This window comes from Ursus maritimus, unplaced genomic scaffold, assembly GCF_017311325.1.
Source record: "Ursus maritimus isolate PB19 unplaced genomic scaffold, ASM1731132v1 scaffold_4, whole genome shotgun sequence".
Classification (NCBI taxonomy): Eukaryota; Metazoa; Chordata; class Mammalia; order Carnivora; family Ursidae; genus Ursus; species Ursus maritimus.
Window position 1 is genome coordinate 40,382,605 of NW_024426552.1, and position 19,791 is coordinate 40,402,395.

Consider the following 19,791-nt stretch of genomic DNA (forward strand, 5'->3'; position numbering starts at 1 on the left):
TCAAATTAGGCATATATATATATGTATATATATATATGTATATATATATGTATATATATATATGTATATATATATATATACATATTTTAAGGACTAGATTTATTTTCTTCCTTTTAAATCAGATTGCCTGCCTTCCACACTAACTTTCTCTTTTAGATATCCCTTATGTTACCAGAAAGTGTCAGGGATAACCTTCATTTTTAAATATGTCTTAATGGCATTTTTGGTGCCTAAAAGGGTTCTGGTGCCAATTCCAATGTGGTGGTGTGGGGGGGAGTCCCCCACCCCACACACCACCAAGTAGTTCTCTGTGATACCAGCTGGGTGTCCTATGTTTAACTCAGTTCTTGACACTCTCTACCTGGAGTGTCACATCCCACAGGTTAAGAGTTCAGTCCCGCAAGACTGCCCTCACTATACTTAAGAAGCCAATTACAAGTCCATGTTTGTCACCTTGCTTCTAACCAATGGGCTCTAAACTTGTTGGTTTTGACTTGTTAGAGCAGCTCACAGAACTCAGAGAAACATTTACTTGCATATACCAATTCTATTAAAGAATATGATAAAGGATACAGACGAATATCCAGGTGGAAAAAATGCAAGGTATATGGGAAAGACCACAGAGCCTCCATGCACTCTGTGGGCGTGTCACTCTCTCCCAGTTTCAGCACGTGTTCACCAACCCAGAAGCTCTCTGACCTATCCTTCTGGGTTTTTATGGTGGCTTTATTATATAGCCATGCTTGATTAAATTGTTGGCTATTGGCAATTTTTAAATCTTCAGCTGCTCATGCCTCCTAGAGGTTTGGAAGGTGAGACTGAAAGTTCTAACCTTCTGGTCACATGTTGGTTCCTCTGGAAACCAGTGTCCACCCTTAGTTGGTGTTCAAAAGTCCACCTCATTCGTGTAACAAAAGATACCTTTGTTACTCTCATCTCTTAGGAAATGTCAAAGCTTTTGGAGCCCTGTGCTAGAAAAAGGAATGAAGACCAAATATATATGATATATTTTATTATAAATCACTAGATCACAGTACCACATATCTCAGTTTTAAAGTAGTGACCATGGTTTCCCCTGTGGAATGCCAAGTTCACCTACTAAAAGTTAAACCAAACTATTCCACTCAATCAGAATTGAGACCACAATTGCTATGTAGTAACCTTCATTAACAGATTATTTTACTTTCTTTAGGAGTTTATCTACAACACTTTTAGCAAGGGAAAAAACGTTTCTCATATTTATAAATTACTTGTTGGCAAAAACTTTAGTATTTTTTTCCAGATAAAGTCTCTGCCTCTAACATTTCTGTCTGTTCTATAACATGAGAGTTGTAGGTTGCTTGAGCTGTTCGCTATTCAGAATATTTTTAAAATTTTATTTATTTATTTTAGAGAGAGAAAGCATGAATGGGGGGAGGAGGAGAGGGAGAGAGAGAATCTCAAGTGGAATCCCCACTGAGCGGGGAGCCCAATGTGAGGCTCTGTCCCATGACCCTGAGATCATGACCTGAGCCGAAACCAAGAGTTGGAGACTTAACTGACGGAGCTACCTGGCTATTCAGAATTTTTGAGTGTAGTTGCAATGAAATATGTTTCTTTTGCTTTACACTGAAAAGTTCTCTGCTTGACCTACCTTTTAATTAAGGTAGCATTCATTCACTCTTTAATAAATATATTTTGAGAACATAGCTTCTAGTTGTGCTGTATATAAACAAGGCAAAATGAATGTAATATAAACCATGTTTTCAAGGAGCTGAAAATTTATTGCTTGGGAAAAACAGGAGGAAGGAATTCCATGGGAAGTCAGTGAAAATTTTGGAGATTATATGAACTTTGAAGTAGGTCTAGAAGGATGAGTGAAAATTTGATCAAAAGGAAACTGGAAAATAATTATGTAAGCACTGGAACTTGCTAAACATCTAGAAATATGAGGCAAAGAATGAATTTTAACTCCTTGGCTTGAGAGTTAATTACACACATTGTCTCATTCTACAAGGAGCAGAGGTATTACTGACAGGGTTTAGTCAGAGAAGAATCTCTGTAAGTGATGTAAAGGATCTTATAGGAATTAGCTCTTACTGAATCATGGGAGCTGGTTTAAAAATCTATAAAAGTCGTATATAACTGTGCCCCTACTTCTGGTGTGGGACCTGAAGTTAGCCAGGACTAGTAACCAGCTCACAAAGTGGAGGAGAACAAAGACAAGCTACAACCCAGAAGGACAGAGGAACCACGTCTTTCTATCAGCAGAACCTGTATAGGTCTCATATGACCTCTAAGCATCTGATCTCAATGATGTGGGTGGTCTGCAGAACTGCTAGTGCATTTCATTATGGAGGTATATAGGAATGTGGTCTAGAATTCAGAGAAGCTGAAGGAAGATCCCATGATTGCTGGAGGAGCTATCCCCCACTCCACCTAAAAGTTGAACCACTGGATCTGTAATGACGTGTGTGTACACTAGGCCATATGTGTGTTTCAGGGAATTTTGACAGTTACAAAGGCATTTGTAACCCACAGCCTATCAAAATATAGAACATTTCTATCACCCCAGAAAGATTCCTGGTGCTTCCTTAGAATCTATTTGCTCCTCTCACCAAAGGCAACCACTGTTCTGACTTTTCTTACTGTAGATTAGCTTTGCCCATTCTCAAACTATGAAAATATAATCAAACAACGTGTATTCTTTGTGTGTGTGTGTGTGTGTTCTTTTTTTATCTGGAATTTTTCTCAGTATAACATTTTTGAAATTTATTCATATTGTGTATATCAGAAGTTTGTTCCATTTTGTTGAATGAGGTGTGAAAGAAACATCTTTATTTTGGGACTAAATCCCACTATCTGGATAAGAATGTTACTTAGAAGTGCTTGAGCAAGGCTTGAGGCCACTGTCTTATCTCTGTAAGAGCTGCCTCTTCAGGGATACCTTTTTATCAATGCTTTACTTTGGGGCACAGAATCTGTTCACTTTTTCAACCCTAACAAGGCCCAAATTATTGAATTCTTTGTTGATTTAGATTATAATCCACAGGCAGAGCCTTCTTTAGCAGAGCTGTATTCCTTCCATCTCTTCTTCCAAATCCTAGGATCTTTGCTGATCCTTCTCTCATTAACATGCACTAACATTTTGAGATTTTCTTCTAGTCACCTTAGAGTTATATAAGCTTTGTTTAGCATGTGGTCTATCTTCCAAGATACCATAAACAATGATTTCATTTAATGTTATCCCATGGCATAATAAGGGTTACCTGCTATATTAATCTGGATTCTCCAGAGAAACATAGGATGTGTGTATATATACAGAAAGAGGGATTTTTTAAAGCAACTGGCTCATGATTATGGAGGCTGGCAAATTCAAACTCTATAGGATGAGTGAGCACACTGGAGATCCAGAGAAGATTTGATGTTGTGGTTCAAGTCTGAATAATACCAGTTGGTAGAATTCCTGTTCAAGGGAGGTCAGTTTCTGTTCTGTTCAAGCCTCACTGACTGGATGAGACCCAAACATATTATGGAGCGCATTCTGCTTTACTCAAAGTTCACTGATGTAAATTTAATTTTATCCAAAAATACCACCACAGAGACATCCAGAATACTGTTTAACCAAATATCTAGGCACAATGGCCCAGTCAAGTTGACACATAAAATTAATAGTCACTGGCTTTCTAGCCAGTAGTTATTTGTTTGAATATTCCTTCTATTGCCTGCTTCCTAAGCCAGTTCTACATTTTAGATGCTGCTAAAGCAAGTCCACATTTGGTGCCAAATTCAGGATAAGTGAAAATAATTTTTCTTTTAATATAACAGAAAGAAATAGACTCAAAATAATAGTGACTTAAGTAAAAGCCTGACTAGGTTTCTCAGGGTTGTTCTGGCAGTCAGCTCCACAATTGTCAGGGATCCAGGCCGCAGCTTTCTTCTACCCCATTATCCATGGTGGCTATTCCAGCTCTTGCTGTTTAACCTGAATTGCAGCAGTAGGAAGGAACAAAAGAACATACCTCATATTACTTCTACTCACATCTCATGGGTTAGACTTAGTCATATGACTACCTTTAGTGAAAGGCAGTTTGCAAAATTAGCCTTAGCTATACCCAATTAAAAACTGCATTACTCTTACAGAAGGAATGAGAACTGGTATTGAGGAACAATTAGAAGTGTTTGCCACAAGTTGGAAATCCCTTGATCAGATAACCTTGGAGGATGCAAAGAAGATTTAAAGAAAATCCTTTAGCAAGAAAACCAATTTGAAAAATTTTACAATAGTCAAGAATTAGATGACAAAGTCCTTAACGAAGTAAATGATAGGGAAATAGGGACATGTGGTTAGATTTGCAAGATAATTTCAATGGAGAATTAATAGAACTTGGTGATTGATTGGCTCTGGAGTGGGAAGGAAAAGAAAATGTCAAGGATAACACCTTGGTTAACAGCATGAGCTGTAGAGCTCTATTGTCTGGATTTGATTCTTGGTTTGGATATTTACTGAGTGGCCTTGTAGCAGTTGCTTAACTCTTGCCTTGGTTTTCTCATCTGCAAAGTGGGAATAATAATGTCTAAAAATGTAATTGAAAAAGATTGAATGAGATAACATGTTAAACACCCAACTTTAGGGAAAAAAAAAATAAATGGGGCACCTGGCTGGCTCGGTTGGTAGAGCATAGGACTCTTGATCTCAGAGTAGGTTTGAGCTCCACGCTGGGTGGAGAGATTACTTAAAATCTTAAAAAAAAAAAACAAAACAGAAAAGGATAAAACTCTCGGGAAGACTGATGTTTAATGGATAGGAAGAAGAGGATAGGTGGTTAAGGAGGCTAAAAGGGAACTTCAGAGAAGGATGTGTGAACAAAGGAAGAGTAGCGTCCAGGAAGCCACAGGGTGGAAGAATGTTTCTTGAGGTTGAGGGTGAATGACAGAATCAAATAATATAGTTAGAAGAAGGCTGAAAATGAACCTTTTAGGCTGGTTTTGTACTCATTTTATCAACAAGCTTCTGAGGAAAACATATTCAAAGTTAATGGAAACTAAAGCTGAAGGAAGGTTAAGGAATTTGGAATAATTACCGAATTACTCCAAGTTATTTGGAATTCTAATGGAGGTTCTCACTTAGAGGTTCTAACAGTCTAGTGTAGTTTGTTAAAATTCTTTAAAACTATGATTTAGATGTCAGTCTGTAATTAAGAGGTTCAGATTATGTCTCAGCCTGAGGTATTTGCTTTCATTTACCTGATCATACATTCTGTGCTATATCACCTGAATACGTGAAGATTGTATGTTCTATAAAAGGAGCAGGTAGCCAAGATTCTCGGATTATAGCGTCCTGAGACCTATTAAGTCCTGTTAATTCGTAGTGTCCTGAGACCCTAAGACCAATTAATTCTTAGTTTCTTTATGTTAAAGGTCCTGGAAGTATATAGTTACTCCTTACCTTCAGTGAATATTTGGGACAGTTAGGATGATAAAATGTACGCATGTGTCATCCTCTGTTTTATTGCCCTAGATTCCATACTTATTTTAGCAGTGGTAACATTTGCTTCAGGGTATGTAGCAGTGGTAAAGCTTGCAAGTCCTCTTCCTGGTATTAGATTAGGGTGGCAGTCTTTGTGCTGCATTAATTAGCTGTGCAACTTTGAGTAAGTCACTGAGTCTTTGTGACCCTCCATTTGATAAATTGGGTCAGACTATTTACCCTGTGCACCTCATAAGGTTTTATTAAGACTCCATGTGTGAGGTGCTCTTTAGATTAAGTACTAAATAAACATAAGGTAACATGACTAATTAGACTGATGTCTTGTCCTTCACTTGGCTAATATAGGAATTGCATCTCATTTGATTCCTGGACCAAATCCATATTCCCGTTGATTTAGGAATCTTCTGTTTTATTCAAAAGAAAAAGTAAAAATTTCTTCCTGGAGGAACATGTGCTGTGTGTGCAGTGTCCTCTGGAAGCATTTAACCTTTTCAGTTTGGGATTTAGTTTGTCATTTGAGTAGTAATATGATACAAAGACTGCCAGTAGTTTTCATACATCTTTCACATTAATTATATAAATGTTCTTCTTTTCTATGTAAGTTGAAAGTAACTTTATAAAGTAGCCTTTATAAAATCTCTGAAATACTAATTGAATATTAAATGATTACAGGGGAACAATTGCAGGATTGATGCTCTTATGCCCATTTAAAATTTTTAAAGTTACTGTAGTCTTACCGGTTTTTTAAAAAACGTTTAATACTAGAGTTTCTAAATGAAGGGAACAAATTGAGAATATTGTGTCAATAAAGGAATCCTTAAGTCTATTTCACTTGATTGCTTCCCCATATTTACATCTGGAGAAAAGGTAGCTATTGCCTTAATACTTTAATGTTGATAGAAGGGACTTGAGGAAAGATGGAGAATAAATATATTAATCACAGTAATGTTTAGCTGTAATCTTAATTTTTGAAAAGTATAGACACCTATGATTGCTTTACTTCTCCACCAGAAGTTGTTGTAGGCGGGACAGTGACTATAACTTCAAACATGTTGCAAGGAAGACGTAAAAAGATGTTGTTTATCTCCTTCCTGATAGTAAATCATGAGGAAGTGAAGGCGGAAAGAATCACTTTCTGTTTTGGTCAAAAGATGGCACTATTGCTGTGCTGATTGTTTTCTTCTGCAGTTTGGTTCAGTCTTTTTAAATGCAGAAAACAGTTAAATTTAGTGATCTAATTAATACTGACCCTCCTAACAGAATGCCAAATTTCTAATCAAGGACCAAAAGAATAGACCAGAAAAATGGGATTTATATTTTAAAAATGTGTTAGGTTGTTTTAATAGCTGTTTAAATAACATTTTCTGAGATTCAGACCTTAGGAATAACAGGACGCCCTGCAACATGTTTTCAATTTTGGTTAAGTTTGAAATACCTTTACTTTGGAACCTTGATAGCTGCCAGGGTTCTAAGATGTTTTAGTTTGTTTTCTGTTTTGGGTTTTTTTTTTTCCCCTTTTCTTTTTTTAGTTTTTTAACTTGTTTTCATTAAGGTAATAATACCTTTTTATTCTTCAAGGTATTAAGGCCGGATAATCATTTTTTTTTTCCCCTCGACCATTATACTTTACTTCTTGATAGTTGGAAAACTGTGGACCAGGCTGGAAATGTAAAGGTGGTCTCCCTTCTTGTGCCGGGAATGCCAGCATCTACTCTCATATTTCTAAGCCAGTACCTTAAATGGCTCCTGGGGCTTAATTCTCTGTTTTTCTTTGAGCAGGTCTTTCAAGGGTGGAGAAATTCAGGGAAAAGCACTGAACAAAATGACAGAATACACTCCTGAAAAAAAGGGCTTTATTATTGATTGTACAAAATGTTCTTTAAAAAATACAAAATAAATAAATAAACAAAATTAAAAATACAAACATACAAATCAAAACACTTTTTTGGGGGAAGTAGGAATCCTTGGTATATTGAGAGAACACAAAACAATCCAGATTTTTGCTTACTCTGGATTGGAATAGGAAAACACTGATGGATTCCTGCATATAGACTGCAGATTTACCTAGCTGGTGCTTTTTAAAGTTAAGATTTAGGGGCACCTGGGTAGCGCAGTTGTTAAGCTTCTGCCTTTGGCTCAGGGCGTGATCCTGGCATTCTGGGATCGAGCCCTACATCAGGCTCCTCCCTTGGGAGCTTGCTTCTTCCTCTCCCACCCCCTGCTTGTGTTCCCTCTCTCGCTGGCTGTCTCTCTGCCTAATAAATAAATAAAATCTTTTTAAAAAAATAAATAAATAAAGTTAAGATTTAAATGGTTTACTTTTAAAAGTAATTAAATTAGGCTTTTATCAGTTAACTATGTGGCTAGTTTATCATGTAGATAATAAGACAATATATTTTATGAAACTTTGCATTGTAACTCATTTGAATCTAAAATACCAGTCCAAAATCTTATTCAAAATGTTTGAGGCTAGATATGTTTCAGAATTCTGATTTTTTTGGACTTTAAAAAGGTAATGAAATATAGCTATTTGGTATAATATGTCACCCCCTTCTCCCAGTAGGGTCTGAGGCAGCACCCTGTCATCAAACATTAATGTGTTTTCAACAAAACCTCTGAATAGTTATATCACATGGGCTAAATCTTGACCATAAATAGCTGCACATCAGTTTAGGTCAGATTTTGAGGGCAAATGAGTCTGCCACAAACTTAAGGAAAAAAACTGTAGGTTGCAGAGCTTTTGGATTTCACAAAAGCATGTAAGTGGTAGTAGACCTGAAGTATCATTCAGATCTACTCTGTGAGCTGCCAGAAATCAACCAAGGTTTTCTGTTTGTAAATGGGAAAATTTAATTTAACATTTTATTGTATTTAATGATTTCTTTTTTTTAGAATATGTTTTGTTTTTAGCTGCTTCATTAATAGGTGGCTCAAGCACAAAATACATTTCAGCCTATTCCATAATATGCTGAAAGACAACCAAAGATTTGGAGAAATTTGTATAGCCAATACCTGCCGTAAAGCAACAGGCTATCTAGTTCTGTGGCAAAGAAAGTCATCATTCTTTTTCTATTAGGGATACTTGAGGTAAAACCATTTCCCACTTTATTTTATTTTATGCTGTACTATTAATCAACACCAGCTTTATTTCCTACAGCAGTGTTGTGAGATAGAATCCTATTTCAAATTTAAAGTAGGGTTAAGCCTGATCATGACTTAGGTAGGGGGTTTCGGAGGGGAACATATGTTTCAGTTATTGATAGAGGTATTGTATGATGTGGTAAATCTGCTTCCTTTGGAAGTACTTCTCCTGGTTCTGCATTATAGTTAGCCATTGTGTATTCAATAATATATAAAACACAAAATAATGTCTACTAGTTTCTATTTCAATTAAAGTATTAGGTTAGCCTTCCACCTAATCTGATCAAAATAATACTTTTGCTCCATCTGTTGTAGTTAGTTGTGACATCTTTTTCTGACTTCTGCTGGCAAGTATGATTAGAAAGCTCTGTTGACCATCTCTCTCGCACCTGTTATAATTCGATGGGAAATAATGCCAGTCTTAATACAAATTGGTTTGTTTTAATTTCATGTAGTATAGTTAGTGTTATATTGTAGGTGAAAAATATCCTATTACTCAGGTTCTTGTTAAACTATAAAGTTTATGGCCATCGAGAAGCCAAGGGGCCACAGCTCATTTGGAGAAAGTTAGCAGAGGACACCATTATGCCAAAATGGATGTTGCTTGGTTGTTTAGTTTTCTTTCCTATTATTAAAAAAAAAAAAAAAAGGATTTTGCATGGTATAGAAATTTACATAAGTATAGAGAGAACCCTTTTTGCCTTCTACCAGACCTCAGATCCAACACGTCTTATTTTTCTTCTCTAATCCTGACTTACATTTTTATATGGTTGTGACCACAACTTTGCCACTTTACTTGTATTATTCAGGTCTCTCTGACTTCTAAATGTTTTTTTTTCCCTCTCCAGAATTTTAAATTTCTTACTGGGCTTGTTAAGATCTACTAAGCAGTATCTTTCTTCTATTCTGATTGTAATCATTTCTGTCCTGAAGCATCACACCCTTCTCACACCCTCCTAACTGTTCTAAGAATATATATATAGTCTTCTTATGATTTGGGTGAAATAATAATTACTTGGTTCTTAGGGACTGTTTCAAAGTATGCCTAAATTATGGAAGCAGATGATTTATCTTAGACTCTACTGTATAGTAGGCAAAGTAGTATATATTTGCATACTTATATTTTAGAAATGTGTTAATTTTCACTTAGTATATTTTATATATATATATATATATATATTTTAAGATTTTATTTATTTATTTGACAGAGAGAGAGACAGCCAGCGAGAGAGGGAACACAAGCAGGGGGAGTGGGAGAGGAAGAAGCAGGCTCCCAGTGGAGGAGCCCGATATGGGGCTGATACCATAACGCCGGGATCACGCCCTGAGCCGAAGGCAGACGCCTAAGAACTGAGCCACCCAGGCGCCCCTTCACTTAGTATATTATAAAACACATACTAAATTATCTTTTAATTTATTGGAATGCCAATACCAGAAGTATTGGTTTTTAAATCATTGAACTTATCTATAGAGTTGTTAAATACTCTAGCCTTAACTAAAATTTAGTACCTATTGCCTTTGTGTCAAAAGTGAAGAAACTTATTGTATGTGTTAGTAAATGCTAATTATAAAGGTATCTTTATACTTTCTAATAATTCTCAGCTATTTGAACCCTGGGAGTGAGTTTTCTTCACATGCCTGTTTTCTTTGATATGTGAATACAAAGTTATGGTATTTTTGAAATCTATAACTACTACAAGCAAAAGGACAAAAAATGGTGTTTAAACAACAATCATCAGCAGCCAAACAACAGCCATTTGACAGGAATCCCTAACATTTTGCACTAGGGTGTTGAGATTAACCCAGTTTGTAAAAAAGCATTTGTGTTGCCACACACAATTTTCTTGTTTAGAAATTAATGTGACCAGTTAAGTTATACCAACCTAATTTTAGAAATATAAATTATGAATGTTGGAATGAAAACAAACCAGGAGAATTAGCCAACATTGCCAACATTGCAGAAATTAATTTAAATTTCCATCAAGCCAGGAACATATTGTTTGTGAATGATGAGGCTTCTGTGTACTTTTGTATAAATGTAATAAGAAAGAATCATACTTATTTGATTATTGGCTTTGCTAATTGTGGCAGTAGGAGCAAAATAAGTACTTTTAGCGGGGATTTTAAAAAGCTGTATTCAAACTGCGTACATCCCCTACACAGTAATCTAAGTTTTTTAAAGGAATTCTTATATCCATTGCTATAGTTAGAAAATGATCCAAAATGAGTGTAATTTTAACTTAAACAATTTCAGCAAAATCTTCTGATGCTTAGTATGTTAGCTGTTAAAAAAAAAAAAAGCCATCACCAGGTGTGTATTAATTTCTTATTGTTGCTATAACAAATTACAACAAAGTTAGTGGCTTAAAGTAACACAGGTTTATTATCTTACACTTCTGGAGGTTCTAAGTTCAAAATCAAGGCCCTGGCCGAGCTGCAGTTCCTTCCAGATGCTCTAGGTGAGTACTATAGACTGGATATTTGTATCCTCCCAAAATTTATATGTAAAAATCCTAATTGTAAAGGTGATGGTTTTAGGTGGTAGGCCTTTGGAGGGTGATTAGATTATGAGGGTGGAGCCCTTATGAATGGGATCAGTGCCCTTATAAAAGAGACCCGGGAGAGCGCCCTCACGCCTTCTGCCGTGTGAGGACCCAAGGGCCATCAGTGAGCCAGGAAGCAGGTCCTCACCAGACAGGAAACCTGCTGGTACCTTGATCTTGGACTTTCCAGCCTTCAGACCTGTGAGAAATAAATGTTTATTATTTAAGCCACCCAGTCTATGGTATTTTTGTTATAGCAGCCCAAAGGGACTATGGTGGAGAATTGTTTCCTTACCTTTACTGGTTTCCAGAAACTGCTCACATTCCTTGGCTTTGGTCTTTGACCAGCAATCCTGTCACTCCTGCCTTAGCTTCAGTCATCACCTCTTTCTCTGCTCTCCTGCCTCCCTTTTCGATGTGTAAGGATCTTTGGGATTACATTGGGCAAACTCAGATAATCCAATTTAGTGTTCCTATCTCAAGTTCCTTAATTTAATCACATCTTTAAATATCCTTTTGCCATGTAATGTGACATGTTCAAAGGTATTGGGGATCAGGATATGGCCAACTTTGGGGGGGCATTATTTTTCCTACCATAGGCTCTTCACAAATGTGAACCCATGAATGGTTCATATCTCTGGTGTCTAGATAGGAGCCTTTTTTGTTTTTGTGGGGGAATATTTAGGGGACAGTGAAAAGTAAGATACATATTAAAAAAATTTTTTAGAGACTTCCAGCAAACACTGAAGGTTAAGTTGGCATTCAGTAGTAGGCACTTCCCCAAATATTTTTTACAATGAATGAATACATGAAAAGACTAGAAATTCTGAATACCATAAAATTTTAGTTATCTGGAACCTGAGGGAATAACTTTTCTAGAGAGTTAATCCCTTAAGAGTAAAAAAACAAAACCAAAAATTAACTGGGAACATTTTGTCTGTGGGAACATTTTTGATATTTATCTTACTGTCATAGCTCCCCTTTAATTTGTGTTATCAAAGAAATACATCATATGGGTAAAAATTGAAAATATAAACGAACTTTTAGTTAAAAGAGATTTACACTCCCCCCTCTTTGCCTAGTCTCATTCCTTATAGGCAACCACTTCTGATTATTTCTGTTCTTTACCTATTCTGCATGTTACTCCCAAACTTCTAACTAGTATGTTTATCCTTTATTTTTTAATTTATCAACTTTAGACATTGACTACTGACTTCTTGCTAGGGCTTCTCTCATCTGTGCCTCCCTTACCTCCTCACCCCACTTGCACCCTGAGTTCTTACCCTATCCTCAGTTTCTCCCTCATTCGGTTCAGAAACTTAGCACTGCATGCTTAGATTTACCTTCTTATTCTGTTAGTAGTGGAATGGGTCTCTGAACACACTTCCAACTTTATTCTTTTTTGAAATAATGAGGCCAGTATCTCTTGGTTTCTCTTTTTGTGATATAAGAATGTTTGCAGTCCCACCCTGCCTTTCATTTCTCCCTCCCCACTTCATGGTGGCTTACAACAGCACCTTTACTGTCCGGTCCACAGTATTCTTTCTGAGATGTACAGATCTGTTCTGAAGCATTACTAAGATCAGTCTATGGAATGATTCTGAACATTGAAGACCAATAATCCGTATATATTGTTTAATTCTGTAAATATTGTTCACTGCAGAATGAACTGATACTTTAGAATTGCATTTCCTTTTGGTTCAGTGTTACGATCAAGTGCTGAAAGGACAGTGTTCCTACAGTCAAATTTGATGGGAAAATCTCTTTCTCCTCTTTTTCTCCCTTCCCCCAGCCCCAGCCCAGTTGCATATGCCAAATCTTCAAGGTTTTCTCACTTTTCAGGCATTTCATCTCTTGTATCCCTTCTCACTTCCTTCTAAAGATATCCCTCTCATTCTAATCTGGAGTAGTTATCTCTGGGGCTTCTGAGTAGTTATCATTCTGGGATTTCCCTTCCTCCACTGCTTTCCTATGTTACATTGACTACATTCAGTATCACATTTCTCCCCTTTCTTGATTTACCTCCTCATTTTGCTAGAGGTAACATTTCTGAGTCATCAGATATCTGAACATTTCTGTATTTCTCCTATATATTTATTTGACAGTTTGGCAGTAAATAGCATCCACTTTAAATTGCTTTTTTTCCAGAATTTCTAGTGAGCTATGCCATTGATCCCAGTCTGTTCCCTGGAGCTTTATTGGTGACCCATTTTTCTTTCCGAGGGCATTTAGCATCTTTTGTTCTTGAAATTTTAAAGTTAATAATAATGCATCTAAGTATGGATGTTTTTCATTCATTATAAGATTGAAGTGCTTACGGTGTTAATATAAGACCTTCTACACCCCTTCCTTATGGGTCTCTGATCTTATCTCATTCTGCCCCCCCCCCACCTTGCTCCAACCACGCTGGCTCTTCTTTCCTTGAACATGCTTCAGGGTCATTGCACTGGCTATTCCTTTTGTGTGAAATGCTCTTCCCTCAGATATCTGCATGGCCACTTCCTTACTTCCTCAGGTCTTTGTTCAAATGTCATCCTATTCTAACTACCCCATGTAATATTGTAATCTGACTCTCTGCCCCCCCCCCCACCATCCAAGCTCGTCTAATCCTGTTATCTTGATTTAATTTTCTTCATAAATCTATCACTAAGCAAAAAAATATATATATATGTAAACTGTGATGTTGTAAAGATATATTTGGTCTTTTTGCTGGATACGGGCTAGAGCTCCTAAAGCCCTTGTAATTTCCTAAGTGATAAGAGGGATAGGAACATCTTTTATTATAATATTTGCTTTTTGTTAATATGAAAAGAGCAACGTTTGTTACTGATAAGAAACTTCTCAACCACATCTTAGTATATGTTAATGAGGTGGCTTTTGGAAAGCCTCTAAGGATGTCAGGGGAACCAACCATGTGATTAGAGGGTTGGAGATTTCAGCACCCCTCTCCTCTGCCTCCCCCTTCAGAGAGAATGAGTTAAATCACCAATGGCTAATGTTTTAATCAGTTATGTCTACTTAATGAAGCCTCCATAAAAAACCCTAACTGAAGGGATTTGGGGGCCTTCCAGGTTGGTGAGGAGGTGCTGGGAGGGTGGCATGCCTGGAAAGGGTACAGCAAGTCTGCACCTCTTTTCCCATACTTTGTTCTATGCATTCCATCTGGCTTTTCCTGAATTGTATCTTTTTATAATAAATCAGTAATCTAGTAAGTAAACTCTTTTCCTGAATTCTGAGAGCCGTTCTAGCAAATTGTTGAACCCAAGGACAGGGGTTGTGGGAACCCTTAATTTATGGCAGTTCAGTCGGAAGTACCAGAGGCCTAAACTTCCAATAGACTTCTGAAAGGCAGCCTTGTAGGGCTTAGCCCTTAACCTGTAGGATTTGATGCTAGCTCCAGGTGAATAGTGTTAGAATTGAGTTAAATTGTTGGACGTGCAGTCAGTGTTTTCAGAGAATTGGAAGGAGGATTGTCTGGTGAGGAAAAAATACACACACACATACATACATAAATGTGTGTGTGTGCATATATATATATATATATATGTATATGTATATATATGTTTATGTGTGTATATGTATATGTTTACACATACACACAAGTTGTCTTTTGGTGTGTATATACTTTGTATTAAATTGCCAGAGACTGAGTGTCTTAAATCACAGAAGTTTATTTTCTCACAGTTCTGGAGGTTAGAAGTCTGATACCAAGGTTCCCAGGGTTGATTTCTTCAGGCCTCTGGTTGGCTGGTAGATACCTGTCGTCTCCCTGTGTTTTCATACGGTCTTCCCTCTGTAACTGTGTGTCCAAAATTCCCCTTTTTACAAGACACCAGTTATATTAGAGTAGGGCCCACTTCATTTTAACTTAATACCTCTTTAAAGATCCTATTTTCCAAATACCATCAGATTCTGAAGTACTGAAGGTTAGGATTCAGCAAATGAATTCAGGGAGGGGAGGAGGACACAATTTAGCTCATGACAACTTACTGTCAATATTATTATTATTATTATTATTTTTAAAGATTTTATTTATTTATTAGACAGAGAGAGACAGCCAGCGAGAGAGGGAACACAAGCAGGGGGAGTGGGAGAGGAAGAAGCAGGCTCATAGCGGAGGAGCCTGATGTGGGGCTCGATCCCAGAACGCCGGGATCACGCCCTGAGCCGAAGGCAGACGCTTAACCGCTGTGCCACCCAGGCGCCCCAATATTATTATTTTTTTTATATTCTGTCTCCCCCAGCCAGAATGTTAGCTTCATGTAGGCAAGGAGTTTTTTGTTGTTGTTGTTCTATTTTAATATATACCTAACATTTAGAACAATGCCCAGCAACATAATAGATGCTCAATAGATAATAAAGAGTGTTCTAGCCTCTTGATGAATTCTTTCATCTGGGACACTCCTTTTATCCCTGGAAAATTCTCGTATTATTTCATTGATTTAGTGTCCCCCCAGTTCCAGTCCTCTATATTACCTTTCCTGTACTCATGTTAATTGAAATTTGGACCTACTTGATTGATCTTACGTGTCTCATTTTTAGTCAATCTGTTTTTCTACTTTTTTGGACAATTTCTTCAACCTTAACTTCTAAACACTTCTACAAAATATTATTTATTTTTTTAAACATATATTTAACTCGTATGAGCCCTTTTCTTGGTCCTGTTCCATGGCATTCTGTTATTGTTTTATGGGTGCTATATCTTTGCTGATCTTTTTGCATTTAGTAGGTCTTATTATGTCTCTTGTTTTCTGAATTTTCTGTTTCTTCGTAGGCCATTTTTTTGTGTATTTTGTTCTTACTCTTACACATTGCTTAAGCATTTCTCGCCCCAAATTATCTGGCAATCCTTGGTTGTACATTTTTATTTAATGGGACAATAAAACACTAGGAGATTTATTTTGGGGGTGGAAGTTTGTGCCTAGTGATGTCACTTTGTGATGAGCTGGCACTTAATCTCATGGCTCCCTTCAAGGTAGAATGCGGAGGACTTTGGTTTCGGGGGGCAAATAATGACAGTGGCTGACTTAGGTCTCCCCAAATAATTTATTCAACTTTCTTAGATAAAAACCTTCCAGACTTTTTACCTGACTACCTGACTTGCCATATATGGTAGTATGGAATCCATGGTTTCTTACATATGCTCTGAATTAATATCCTTGTTTTCACTTTTTACTCCCATCACATTGTATCTGGCATTTCCAGTTCCCAAACTCCTCTGTAGTTCCCCAGGTCAAGTTACGTCCTCTGTGGCTGTTGTCCTCACCATGAGAGGCTCTCTCTACTTTCTTGATGCTGTTGCTGCTCCTCCGTCTGCATATCATCTTTCAGAAATGGGTTGAAATCTGTTATTAGTTAATAATTCTATCCTATTTACTTTATTGTTTTGAGTTAGTACTTAAAAAATACATGTATATATTTTTCACTTTATGTTTCAAGATGTCTAAGGATCTTTGAGGAAGGAAAACTTTGTGATCAGTTTGTCTTGAATTAGGACTCTTCAGTCCTTTAATAATTGAACATAGGGAATAAAATGTGAACTTATTTTGATGATGTGTATCTTCATTATAAATCTCCGTTATTGGCATGTGCTCTAGGTTGTTAAAATACATGGGGCTGTCTGTATACTGAAATCCAGTGGAGGTTTTAGAACATGATTCTTAAAAAACATACAAACAGACAAACCAAAAAACCTTGAGTAGTAATTACTCAGGGGTTATCACCACAGCAGCAGGACTAAAACTTTTCTAGTTTTCTCTCTCGGTAGATTACCTTGTCTCCCACTGCACTCTTATTATCAAGGCTTTCTTTCTATCTTGAACTTTTATTTACCTTAAAACATCTTGGTTCCCTATTCATGCTCCCATGTTGTTTCAGATGAAGTGCTGGAACCTCTTCTTTCTGAAGCTAACTCCTCCATTTGCTGTCTGTAGCCATAGGTCTGTTCTTCTCCTGGATCTGCATTTACAAATATGTTCAAGTCTTCCCCTAAAAAAAAATACAAAAAACCGAGCCAAAACAGACAAACAAAAACACCTTTCTTTCCATCTTTTCCCGAAGCTACACGGTCATCAGGTGAAGCCTTCGTTATTTCCTTTCTGAGTTTTGTCTCCCTTTAAATATAGGTATTCTCTTAGTGTCTGTGTCTAGTCCACTTACTTTCTTGCTCTTTTCTGGGGAAATCCTATTTACTCCCATGACTTAAGCTATCACTGAATCCTAACTCCTTTCTCGAAGTTCAGATGTTTTCTTCCCACCTACTCATTAGCACCACTCGGTATATTCAAAGACAAACCCATTAATCATGTTCTACCCCCATCCTACTATCCTTAAAAAACAAAGAATCAGCCAAACACATTCTCTGTTTTTCCCATGTTGATTGATCTGATTATCATTTTTGGAGTCATCCGGGGACACATTAGGAAGAAAGAGTTGTAAGGCTAGTAAACATCCAGAGTTTTTGCAGCCTAAGTCATGGTAAGGTTAGTTTCAATTGTAAGCTTCCTTGTCCTCTGACCTCATAGTTTCCTTTTCCTGCATCTAACCAAACTTCTCCATTTTCCTGATTACACACAGGTCTGCAATTAAGGCCTTACGCCCTGGCGGGTTACTAGTGTACTCTACATGCACACTTTCCAAGGCAGAAAATCAAGATGTCATCTGTGAAATTTTAAACTCCTACACGAACATCATGCCTGTGGACATTAAGGAAATGGCAAGGACTTGCTCCCAAGACTTCACATTTGCTCCCACTGGCCAGGAATGTGGACTCTTGGTGATTCCAGATAAGGGCAAAGCCTGGGGCCCAATGTATGTAGCCAAATTGAAGAAATCATGGACTACATGAATTTGGTGATATGCATTTTGTAAGCCATGTCAGTGTATTATTATATTTATTTTTCTGGGTTCTCTAGGTGTTAACATTTACATAATGATGGAGTCATTTTCCCTGAGTCTGTTTGGAATCCTATTTATTTAATACTTGGCATCTCAGAATATAGGCTTGAGAATTTTCCAGTAGTATTTTTCTCCTGGAAATATATCTATAGCACTGGTTTCAGGTGTTGCAGATGGTGTTTGTTCTGTATAATAAATCTGCTGTCTCTTAGTTGGCATTTTGTAGTTAAATTAATCAGAATATATAGTTTTATGCATATGTTTTATGTTTAGGAATACATTCTATCCATGATGTTGGTGCTTTGAATCTTTAAAAATGCACGTTCGGCTGTCCTTTTATAATTTTTCTCCTTATCAAATATACAGATTCTTTCAGAATTCCCCCCCCCCCACCTTTTTCCATAAGAACTGATTAGTATTCTGAGACTAACTTCTTAAGCGGCACTATTTCTAGTTCTAGAAAATAGATTTCTTATTTGCCACGTTGTTTTCCACTAAGGACTATCTTCTGTTTACTGCAAAGGTCAGTGACTCTATTGACACCAGCTTTATTTCTCCACTTTTTTTTGTATTCACAAATACAAATTGAAAGGGTAAATTATGTTGAAAGGCTGTTAGAACAGCAGATTCACATGCACAAGTTTGACTTTCGACATTCAGCTTGTAGAATAATGGAGTCTATCCAGCAGGCTATAAAGCAAGTACTTGAAACAAAACCAGAATGATTAATAACTGCAATAACTGAACTATATTTGGAGAGTTTTGTTACATAATTGCAGTCATAATGAGCACTACAGAATCTGATTATCTTACAGTTGCAATCTGGAGGGGCTTTTTATTTCACTCCGTTATGAAATGTTATATGAGTATGATGTCACGTATTAATGCACAAGAGGGAGATGCCTAATGAGAGTGGATTATACTATTACCAAAACCCAATACCATTTACTATGTGGCTGTCCTCGTTTACATATATCCTGGGAATATTGTGTACATTTCAGTATATCTACTTAGGGTTTGAGCTTCAGGTTTGGATCATGTGTTTTCTCTAGAAATTGCTTCACTTGGAGTCCAAAGGTACTTTTCCAACTATTAAGAAAAATTATGTAGCTTACTTCAACAGAGAATATCTATTTGGAAATTAACTTAAAAAAAAAATAAACTGACTATGGAAATAGAAAATTCTGCTGAAGCTGAATCCTTTTGAATTTGTTTACTATATTCTGCATATTTAAACTAGAGACTCTTTTCTCCTGAACTTCTTTTTTTCAAGCATATATAATCAGTTTCTTATAGCTGGGAAAGAAAAAGCTGGATCTCTTGGACTCAATGAAATATACTGGATTAATACAGAAAATTAATGATAATGGAAAATGTATTTATTTACTTATTTATTTAAGTTTGTATTTGTTGGTTTTTTCAGTTTAAAACCTTGTCTTCACGGGGCACCTGAGTAGCTCAGTGGGTTAAGCGTCTGCCTTCGGCTCAGGTCGTGATCCCAGGGTCCAGGGATTGAGCCCCATGTTGGGCTCCCTGCTCAGTGGGAGCCTGCTTCTCCCTCTCCTCCCTGCTTGTTATCTCTGTCTCTCCTCTCAAAGAAATAAAATCTTTAAAAAAATTAAAAAAAATAAAACCTTGTCTTCAGATACTGTAGGTTAAAAAGTGCATTTATTCTGTGTAGGTTAATCACAAAGTAAATTTTCACAGTACACTTTGTTGAATGTCATTATTTTTCCAACA

General features: G+C 36.8%; 1 protein-coding gene across 1 annotated transcript in view; it reads left to right on the top strand.

Annotated features, from left to right (window-relative positions):
* NSUN3 (NOP2/Sun RNA methyltransferase 3) overlaps positions 1-19,505 on the top strand; it is a 58,977-nt gene extending 39,472 nt beyond the window's left edge. The window contains exon 6 of the mRNA XM_008704388.2: positions 17,731-19,505. Within this exon, the coding sequence (XP_008702610.2) occupies positions 17,731-18,001 (271 nt within the window). The 3' untranslated portion in view covers positions 18,002-19,505. The remainder of the gene's footprint in view (positions 1-17,730) is intronic.
* The last annotated feature ends 286 nt before the right edge of the window (positions 19,506-19,791 follow it).